Below are 10,657 nucleotides of genomic sequence, written 5' to 3' on the forward strand. Positions count from 1 at the left end.
CACGCGTGCAGCAAGCAGTCAGCAGGCAGCTGCTATGACACAGCCAAGCAGGTGGTCGCATACGCGCGCGCGCGCCAGGTATTCAAGTGTGTGTGTGTGTGTTGTGTGTGTGGTGTGTGTGGTCTTGTGTCGTGTGTTGTGTCAGTGTGTGTGTCCTGTGTGTGTGTGTGGCCGTCCAGGTGTGTGTGTGTTGTTGCTTTGTGTGTACGTAACTTCTGATGCCGGTGAGTGCGTTACGCGTGCGTGCGTCGTTTGTTGTGTCACGTAAACTTCGTGCATGCGTGTACGCGTGCTTGCCGTGCGTGTTTTATTATGTGTATGCTTTGCGTCGCCATCACGTGTGCATACGTGGCGAGGTCGCGGTGCTTGCCTGTTTCTGTGTGTACGTAGTACGTGGTGAGTGTGCCGCGTACGTTGCGTATTCTGTTTCACTTGTTGTGCGTGGCGTACGCGATGTTTTTGGCAGTCGTATATCGCGTGCGTTACCTATTCGTCGTTATCTGCAGCGTGCGTGCGGTTCTGTGCGTGCGGGGCCGACACCCACTACACCGTGCGTGCAAGTTACGATGAAATATGAAACCATCAGAGGATCTCCTTCAGCATTGAAAGAAGTGTTATAATCAATAAGTACAGCGTTCGAAACAATGAACACGAAGCGACGTAATGTGAGTACGGTGACCCATCACGACCGTAACTGTCATGGCAAAGCCGCTCCTTAGCAGCAGGCCAACCTACCGTGTAGTGTCACATACAAGTGGCTGCTCGGAGCATTATAGGATTCATAACATAGGATCTCAGATCCAGGCCGATCAATGGCCTATGGCGAGCAGCAACTCAGGAAGGACCCTATCTCCGACTCGGGTACATATATATTATAGCGTGTGTTTTTACGTGGCGTACGGCGTACGTGTACGTGTACGCAACCAATTAGTAATACTAGTAGTATAGCCGCAGTGTGAGGCGTCTCTTACGTGTGAGAGAGAAGAGATAGGCAGGTCTGGTCGCCAGGAGGCGCGCATTTACTCTAGATAGTCAGTAGATAAAATGCGGAGGTGCGTTTCAGTGCGCATTGCGCAGTCATGCGCTAGCGGCGCGCACGTGGCGCACCTTGGAGGGAAACACTATATAAAGGTGGTTTAGCCAGACGGATATATTGTATATAAATATAAGGAGAGAGATAGTCAGTGACACCGCTCTCTCTCTCTATACAGCCATGCGATAGGCTGCGACCATAAATAAGCGGAACCAGTGGTTTCCAAGTCGGCGTCACCACTGAAACTTGACTACAGAGAGCGATCGAATTGAAAATAAAACTTAACATGTAGGTATGACAGTTGCAACTTTTTCTTTCAGGCGGACAAAAAAAACCTTTTGAAGTCGAAATGTCGTTAAAGGCGAAAAAGTTTTCGCCGCATTTGCCACTCTACGATATGCATGAACCTGCTCCCGAGTGTGGCCAGTGGCACCGCGTACTGAGACCTATGCCCCTGTGCGTTTTGTACAATCGGACCCAACTACCCATCAACAGAGTCGAATGCTCAGCATACAGCCTACGTATCCATGTACGAAAGTCCACTGTTGCGTCGAATCGTATAGGAGAAGGAGAAATATGGGGGAGGGATGGTGCAGAGAAGCATGCGGAGAACCGAAAAGCTGCGAAACGGCGGCGGCGAAAAAAAGATCAAAAAAAAAAAAACAAAAACATGAAGTAAAAAGTAACAAAGTCACCCCAAAAAAATACAGCACACAAACGAGTTATTACACACACCCCCGCGCCTCGGCAGCGCCCTCTGGAAACACGGGGCGCTTCGTCCGGCAACGGGGGGCGGGAGGGTTGGGGGGGTAATCATCGAATAGTGAAATATACGAACTGCGGGCTATGCGCCCACCTGCGCCACGCGGAACTTGTGTGTGCACAACTAGGCGCCACCACACCAGTGCAAACAAAAAATACCGCGACTGCATTTCTGGCAACATGGCTCCCGCGCTTCGCCAGTCCGTCCCAGGCGGCCGCGCCGTCTTCCCGGGGCGAGCGCAGCGCACACGCTACGGCGGTGCACCGACGCGCGCCGTTCCGGCGGGACGTCCCACAATGCAGCGGTCCAAACTACAAACAACTCACAGTCTTTTCGCCTGCACTAGTTGATATGCTCCACCGCTGCGTACACGCGCCCGCGGCGACGCTAAACCCCTTACAGAATTCAAATCAAACCAGATTGTCAGTATTTACAACAAAGTACCTCAATTCGTATAAACAACACTGGAGCTCATTTCGTTCGTTGCAAAAATTACAATACAAGTATAAATAATAGCGGTATATAGAATGCCGCTAGACAGCGGCGGCTTGGCTGGCTGTCGTTGAACATGCTACATGTCGCCACCTGTCAATCGTCGTCCGCTACCGTGTCGCTAACGTTGTTAGTTGTGCCACCGATAATTTACAGGCGGAGTGGCGCCACTGGTTACCGACACGCTATGGTGTCGCGACCGTCACCTGCTGCTGCCGCGGTCACAACACACACAACCTAGCAGTAGGACATGTCAAGTAGTGCTAGACATGTCCGTAGCAGGCCTGACCCCTGTACGTGTCACGGTTGTCGACGCGCGTCACATCTCTTATTATATTTATGCGAATCTTTGTAAGCAAGCAACCCTGCCTGCTGCCCGCTGCTGCGACCAACCTCCTAGCGCCATCTCGGCTGTTGCGTCGTGTTGTGGTGGTGTGTGGTGTGTGGTGTGTGTGGGTGTCGGTGTGTGTGGGCGGTCTGTGCGTGCCGCGTGTGTTGTGTGTATGTGTGTGTGTCGCGTGTGTTGTGTGTGTGTGTGCTGTGTGTGCAAGGTGGCTTGCGCGCTGTGTGTTGTGTGAGGCGTGTGGGGCCTGTGTGTGTGTTGTGTGTGTGTGTTGTGTGTGTGTGGTGTGTGTGTGTGTGTCGTCGCGCGCGTTTGTGTGTGTGTGTATGTGTGTGTGTGTGTGCTGTGTTTTGGGCGTTTTGTGTGCGTGTGTGGTGTGTGTGTGTGTGTGTGTGTGTGGTGTGTGGGGTTTGTGTTGTGTGTGGTGTGTTGGTGTTGTGCTGGTGTGGTGTGGTGTGTGTTCTGTGTGTCGTGTGTGTAGCGTGTGGTGTGGTGTGTGTGTGTGCTGTGGTGTGTGTTGTGTGTGTGTTTGTGTGTGTGTGTGTGGCTGTTGTGTGCTGCGCGCGCGCGTTGTGTGTGTGTGTTGTGTTGGTGGTGTGCGCGCGCGTGCCGTGGTGTAGCACATTTGCTCGTTTGCACTTGGACCGTGTGCGTTTCGTGGCCGTTCGCCTCTCTCTCTCTCTCTCTCTCTCTCTCTCTCTCTTTCTCTCTCTTTCTCCTTTTATGTTCGCCTCTCTCTCTCTTTCTCTCTCTCTCTCTCTCTCTTCCAATCGCGCTTGCTCTCTGCCTGCTTGCGTGCTCTCCACTTTCAGTACTCACAACTATTGTCTATTAATTCACACCTTCTCTAGCGCACGCGCAACGTTCGCGCTCACGCAGTTTAGATTGCGAGATGTCTAGTGCGCCAACTACTACTTTAATTTATCCTGTCAAAGAACAGTCCCGCTGTGAGGAGAGTTTCCCCACGCTTGCCTTGCCCGCACGTAGAAACAATACTGAATACTGACATCAATGGCAAAGATCATATTGAAAGTCTCTTATTTCTTCGATTTCTTCATAAGGCCTGCCCGGCGGGTGCCCACGTACAAGGGCAGGGGCTGGAACAGTCCATTTATGTGTTGAGTGGGGGGGGGGGAGGTATTGAGCTCACTGGGGTTCTGCAGGAGGACGTGAAAGGCGTTACGGACGTTTCTCTGGACGCGATGTCGCTGCTGCGTGGAGGGGCGGGCTCTCTCTCTCCAATTCTTCCCCACGACGCTCTCTGCTTTTCCTCCTTCTAATCTTCCTTCCTTCCGCTGGTCTTCCTTCTCCGCCTCCTTTGCCTTCGTCTGATGTTCCTTCTCACAGTCTTCTCTTCTCCTCCTCCTCCTCATCCTCCTCCTCTTCATCTTCCTGGCACGTACAGGGTATGTAGCACACCGCTCGTGGCGAGGGAATGGCAACGTAGCGATCACTAGCGCCCCCTCAAGAAATTCACGCGCGTCAGAACACCAGAGGGCGCCGCTAGTGCAGCGTCCGCGTCCTCGTGAGACGTTCGCAGAAATCCTTGTCATCGTCGTCATCACTCCCGTACGTGACGTCGTTACGCGTCACGCCCCCCCGCCCGCCGGGCCGCGCCAAAACTCCCGGCAGATGGCAGCACCTTTAAGAATTATATATCACCGATCGCCCGCTTGCGCCCCCTGGACAGTCAGTCATCACAACAATCGCCGCCGCCGCCGCCGCCACATCACAGACTCGCCTTTCGTCGTCGTCGCCGCCGGCGCCCCCTACTGCTAGGATTTGCCCGTGTTTGGCGGGCCAGTCTCTATCACATTGCGTTTGTCCGTTGATTGTGCCTGGTCGTCGCGGGCGCGCAGGCCGCCGCCGGCAGGGAGCGCCGCGACGTCGTTGTCGCTCTTGCGTCGGCGCGGCGACACGTTGTTGTTGTCCAGCGTCGTTATGGCGACGCCACTCTCGTTACTGCGCAAGAGAAGCAGGGAATTAGAATACGACGATCATCACTTATATATATAATAATATATATAAAATATAATATAATATTTATAATAATAATAATACCAAAACATTATGGTTGAATGATTAAGTACAGATAAGTTAAAAATCATTATTAATTATTCACATTTCAAATAATAATTAATATAACGCACACTAATAATAATAATAATAATAACAATACTAATAATAAAATAATCATCGTCATGAACTCGCCGAGCGAGCGTCAGCGCCCTCTACCCACCTGCTGAGTGTCACGTTGCCGAGGCTCGGGCGCTTCTGCGTAGAGGGCTGCACCTCGAGCGCATCGTCGGATTCGTCCGACTCCTCGCCGGCCGGCAGCTGCTTGCGGTAGACCTTGTACTGCTTGCGCTCGTTCTTGTGTTTGCGAATAAGCTCGTTCAGCTCCATCTGTTGTCTGGAAAAGCAAACAACGTGGTTGCGAATGAGACGAAGAGAATCATGAATGAATGACGGCACACACTCACTTACTCGCTCGTTTACTTACTCACTCAGTTACTCTCCTTCTCTGACTCTCTCTCTCTCTCTCTCTCTCTCTCTCTCTCTCTATGCGTGAGTGCGTGTACGCGTGCGTGCGTGTTTGTGTGTACGTAACTTCGTGCATGCGTGTACGCGTGCGTGCGTGCGTGTTTTATATGTGTATGTTTGCGTGCATCCACGTGTGCATACGTGCGAGCGTGCGTGCTTGCCTGTTTCTGTGTGTACGTGTACGTGTGAGTGTGCGCGTACGTCTGCGTATCTGTTTCTGTGTGCGTGGGTACGCGTGTTTTTGAGTATACGCGTGCGTTACCTATTCGTGTTACTGCGCGTGCGTGCGTGTGTGCGTGCGGCGTGCGTGCAAGTACGATGAATATGAAACCATCAGGAGGCATCTCTTCAGCATGAAGAAGTGTTATAATCAATAACGTACAGCGTTCGAACATGAACACGAAGCACGAATGTGACGTACGTGACCCATCACGACCGTAACTGTCATGGCCGCCGCTCCTAGCAGCAGGCCAACCTCGTGTAGTGTTACATACACGTGCTGCGGGGGCATTATAGGTATTCATAACATAGGATCAGATCAGGATCAATGTATGGCGAGAAGCAATCAGGAAGGACCCTATCCCACCGGGTAATATATATTTATACGCGTGTGTTTTTACGTGGGTACGTACGTGTACGTGTACGCACAATTAGTAATACTAGTAGTATAGCCGAGTGTGAGGGTTTTATCGCGTCGAGAGAGAAAGAGATAGCAGGTCTGTCGCCAGGAGGCGCGCATTTACCTTAGATAGTCAGTAGATAAAATGCGGAGGTGCGTTTCAGTGCGCATGCGCAGTCATGCGCGCGCGCGGCACTGGCGCCACCTGGAGGGAACACTATATAAAGGTGGTTTAGCAGACGGATATATGTATATAAATATAAGGAGAGAGATAGTCAGTGACACCGCTCTCTCTCTCTATACAGCATGGATAGGCTGCGACCATAAATAAGCGGACAGTGGTTTCCAAGTCGGTCACCACTGAAACTTGACTACAGAGAGGATCGATTGAAAATAAAACTTAGCATGTAGTTATGACAGTTGCAAACTTTTTTTTCAGGCGGACAACCTTTGAAGTCGAAATGTCGTAAAGGCGAAAAAGTTTTCGCCGATTTAGACTCTACGATATGCATAACTGCTCCCGATGCGTATGAGACTATGCCGCCTGCGTTTTGTAAAATCGGACCCACTACCCATCAACAGAGTCCGAATGTTAGATACAGCATACGTATCCATGTACGAAAGCTCCACTGTGGTCGAAGTGAGTAGAGAAGAGAAATATGGGGGAGGATGGTGGAGAGGAAAGCATGCGGAGACCGAAAAGTGCGAACGGCGGCGGGAAAAAAAATGAATAAAAAGAAAAATCACCCAAAAAAATAAGCACAAAAGTTATTACACACACCCCCGCGCCGGCAGCGCCCTCTGGACACACGGGCGTCGTGGCGACGGGGGGGGAGGGGGGGGAATCATCGAGTGAAATATACGAAGCGGGCATGCGCACGCGCACGCGTGTGTGTGCCACAACTAGAGCGCCACACACAGTGACAACAAAAATACCGACTGCATTTTGGCAACATGGCTCCCGCGCTTCGCAGTCCGTCCGCCAGACGGCGCGCGCGTCTTCCCGGGCGAGCGCAGCGCACACCGTACGGGTGCACCGACGCGCGCCGTCCGGCGGGACGTCCCACAATGCAGCGGTCAAACACAAACAACTCACAGTCTTTCCCTGCATATTGATAATGCTCCCCACCGCGCTACCGCGCGCGCGCGCACGCTAAAACCCCCTTACAAATTCAAAATCAACCAGATTCGTCAGTATTTACAAAAAAGTACCTCAATTCGTATAAACAACACGCGAGCTCATTCGTTCGTTGCAAAAATTACAATACCAAGTATAAATAATAGCGCGTATATAGAATGCGGCTAGACAGCGCGCGGCTGGCTGGCTGGCTGTCGTTGACATGCTACATGTCGCCACGTCACCGACACGCTAGGCGTCGCCACCTGTCATCGTTGTCCGCTACGTGTCGCTAACGTGTTAGTTGTCGCCACCTATAATTTACAGGCGAGGTGGCGCCACTGGTTACCGACACGCTAGGTGTCGCGACCCGTCACCTGTCGCGCGCGTGTCACACACACACACACACTAGCAGTAGGACAGTAGTACGTGCTAGCATGTCGTAGCAGCCGACCCCTGTACGTGTCACCGTTGTCACGCGCGTCACATCTCTTATTTATATTATGCGAATCTTTGTAAGCAAGCAACCCCTGCTGCTGCCCGACTGCTGCGACCCACTCCTAGCGCCATCTGGTGTGTGCGTGCGTGTGTGTGTGTGTGTGTGTGTGTGTGTGTGTGTGTGTGTGTGTGTGTGTACACGATTCATATCAAATGAATGCAGTCGTCGAATCAAAACCATCGCGACAACAACTTCGGATAGCATAGCAGTTCGGTGTATAAGATTCATGGATTTTCATTTATGCCTGATTCATGTAACATTCTATGTCGTGGATATCCATATATATATATATATATATAAGCCTACTTCTTGTCTCGCACATAAATCGATTCTACATTAACCAACCGTTCCACGCGCGTGCACGTGTGTATATTTAAGACGATGCGTTTGTTGGGATCCGGAATATACGTTCTAGGGATACGTTCTAACGCGCGCCACCTTGCAGAAGCCGTACACCGTAGTAGACCGGCACCACGTTAATTCAGTTCGCCAAACGAATAGACTTGTATTACAGACGTGAAGAGACGGGAAACCCATCTAACACCGCGATAGTCGCGCGCTTCTTACCTATTAACGGAATTCGTACGGTGACCCTATCCTCTTCTTTCCTACGTGTGGGGTGCCCGTCCCCGTCGTTCCTGCGTATGTGGACGCCCTCCCCTTCTTCCTTCCTTCCTTCTACTCAGTGTATGTGGACCCTCTCCGCCTCCCTCCCACCTCCATCGTAATGAGTAGATGAGCTCACTGCTATCTTGACAATCTTAGACATAATGTTGCTGTTTTCGAACTGAGAAACCGCGTCATAACTTTGTTAGATCAACTAAGCGGCCTTCGCGGCATCGTCAACATCTAACGGAGTCGCAGTTTCACTTATACGCACGTCTCGCCAGCCCTGCTGCGCGGTGGCCATTACCTCCCGTGATCAAATTTCGTTTGGCTTCGCCAGGAACGGTAAACGAATCTAAGCGCTACGAATGTGTGCACTTACAGCTAAAAGCTCATCGCATATCGTCAAAACCTCTTCGTTAACAAGCAGCACGTAGCGTTACCACATTTTAGCCGCTCTTCGTCTAACGCCGTGCACTCGTATATTATAACGAACGCGCGTTATAATAGTTGGTATGGGCGTCATATCTGTCATAACTTTAGAATTTAAATTTAGCACCTGCCCATCGTAATTTACCGTGACCTGCCTACGGTAGCCTACGTAGCCGATGCCGCGCGTGTGCCGTCGTTGTCTGACATTGACGTTATCAATTATTGGTCACATACCGTTCGTCTGCGCGTAGACATTGTGTACTTGTATTTTATAACGTGGCAACATCGCCAGCTATATTGCGTGCCGTCAGTTGCAACGACGGCGAAAAATTGCATTGTGGATATTTATAGGCATGGCTCGAGCCGAGCCACTACGTTCATGCAGAGTTCAATTCACACTAAAAACACGACAACAAATAAAGGCGTGCGTTGCTTGTTGTGTTTGTTGACACGGAATTGTTTGTTGTCAAGTGTTTACACCCTACCTTGTACAAATGTGGCGTTTCTTTTATGTCGATATTATATCAACTATAGGAACTCCTGATATTTCTTGTAATACCCGATAGTAAACTTACGTCTATGTTTCATGTGTGATACCATTAATTATGTTTATTATATTGCTATCGCATTAAAGCTGTAATATATCTCACCTCGTGTTAAATCAGTTTTAACTTAAAATATTGTCTTTATGCTTACATAACAAAGGTCGTGAGTGGTACGCGAGTCGCTATAGACACAAGTGCACACACACACACACACACACACACACACACACACACACACACACACACACACACACACACACACACACACACAGAGACACTCACACTCACACGTACGTACGCACGCACACACACACACACACACACACACACACACACACGCACACACACACGCACATACATGCTCACGCACACACACACACACACGCACGCACGCACGCACGCACGCACGCACGCACGCACGTCCTTCAAACTACGGGAACAGAGCTCAACCTTCTCTCTCCTCTTCTCCACTAACGTTCGATTGCAAAAATAATTATCAATAATTATACACTTTTTTTTACCTCAATACAAAATAAATCATATAACATTGGACTGATCATTTCGTAATAATATTAGCTCTCTCGCGCATGCGGACAGAAGCAGATTTCATTTTCATTCGGCATATTTACATATCGAGAAGGTGCTAACTTCCTCTCTCTCTGCGTCCGCTGCCTCGCCCGCCCCCGCACCGCCACCTACCGGCAGCCACTCCTCTCTCGATTGCAAGGCGAGGTACTTTCTTTTATTTTGCTCACACGAGAGCCGTCACAAAGATCCGAACCTTCCCCGTAGCTCGGGGAGAAGGAGGGGGACGGGGGAAGTAGCAGTACCTTACAGGGAGAAGCCCCGTTATACGCACACACAGAAATTACGGTCCGCGGCGCCATCTATCGGCCAACACAGGAAACAAATACACGTGCGAAAAGCACGGGATAAGCGAGAACGCGATATTTTTCCCAGCTCGTGTCTGAAACAACCGGGACATTTTTTCCGTCCAGGGCCGGCTTGAACCCGGGACGCGCTGACGTGCCAGACCGAGGATTGAACCACCACACAGATACCCTATGTTCATCAACAGTCCTTGTGGAAGCAAGAAAACATACACACCCCAGTCAGCAAGGGGAAGCCCATCTCTCTCTCTCTTTCTCTCTCTTTCTCCTTTTATGTTAATGCTCCATTACTCCACAATCACGGGGTGTTACTACGACCCCTGACCCCGTCGCCATGCAACAGCGGCGTTACCGTGGCAACCGGCCGCATCCTCGGCTGCGACCGTGCTGTTTAGCTGCTGTGGGGAGAGAAAGAAAAGAAAGGAAAGGGGAGAAAGAGATGGGAAAGGAAAGGAAAGGAACTGGAAGAAACAGAAGGGGAGGGGGAAGAGGAGGTGTAATAAAAGGTGTATCAAGAAGGATCACCTTACAACCTTACAAGGCTTATACAAATACAATATGACGTAGAACGCGTATTACTAAAATTAACCGAGTATTACTAATTATCATTGTCTCATTAACCCAGTAATAACCCAATTGCTAACATTAATTAATTAAATTCGCCGAGATGCACATCACAGCTCTAACATTAGTCCAGTCAATATATGAAATACCCGGAACAAATTGCAACAAAAGGTTTTATAGTTGAAAATTGTTGATTGAACCCTCCTAAAC

General features: G+C 50.3%; 1 protein-coding gene across 1 annotated transcript; it reads right to left on the reverse strand.

The window, feature by feature from the left end:
* Positions 1-3,352: 3,352 nt before the first annotated feature.
* Positions 3,353-5,047, reverse strand: LOC106809191. Its single transcript, XM_014812186.1, has 2 exons — positions 4,871-5,047; positions 3,353-4,593 (listed from the first exon to the last, which is right to left on the reverse strand). The coding sequence occupies exons 1-2, from the start codon at positions 5,035-5,037 to the stop codon at positions 4,407-4,409; spliced, it is 354 nt and encodes a 117-aa protein (XP_014667672.1). The 5' UTR covers positions 5,038-5,047; the 3' UTR covers positions 3,353-4,406.
* Between the last annotated feature and the right edge of the window lie 5,610 nt (positions 5,048-10,657).

Source organism: Priapulus caudatus, unplaced genomic scaffold (assembly GCF_000485595.1).
Source record: "Priapulus caudatus unplaced genomic scaffold, Priapulus_caudatus-5.0.1 Scaffold335, whole genome shotgun sequence".
Taxonomy (NCBI): Eukaryota; Metazoa; Priapulida; class Priapulimorpha; order Priapulimorphida; family Priapulidae; genus Priapulus; species Priapulus caudatus.

Bases quoted from the DNA above. Each gene is read 5' to 3' on its own strand.
- LOC106809191 (XM_014812186.1), bottom strand. From the start codon at position 5,037: ATGGAGCTGAACGAGCTTATTCGCAAACACAAGAACGAGCGCAAGCAG. The intron at 4,594-4,870 runs GTGGGTAGAGGG...TCTCTTGCGCAG, and splicing joins GGCAACGTGACACTCAGCAG to TAACGAGAGTGGCGTCGCCA.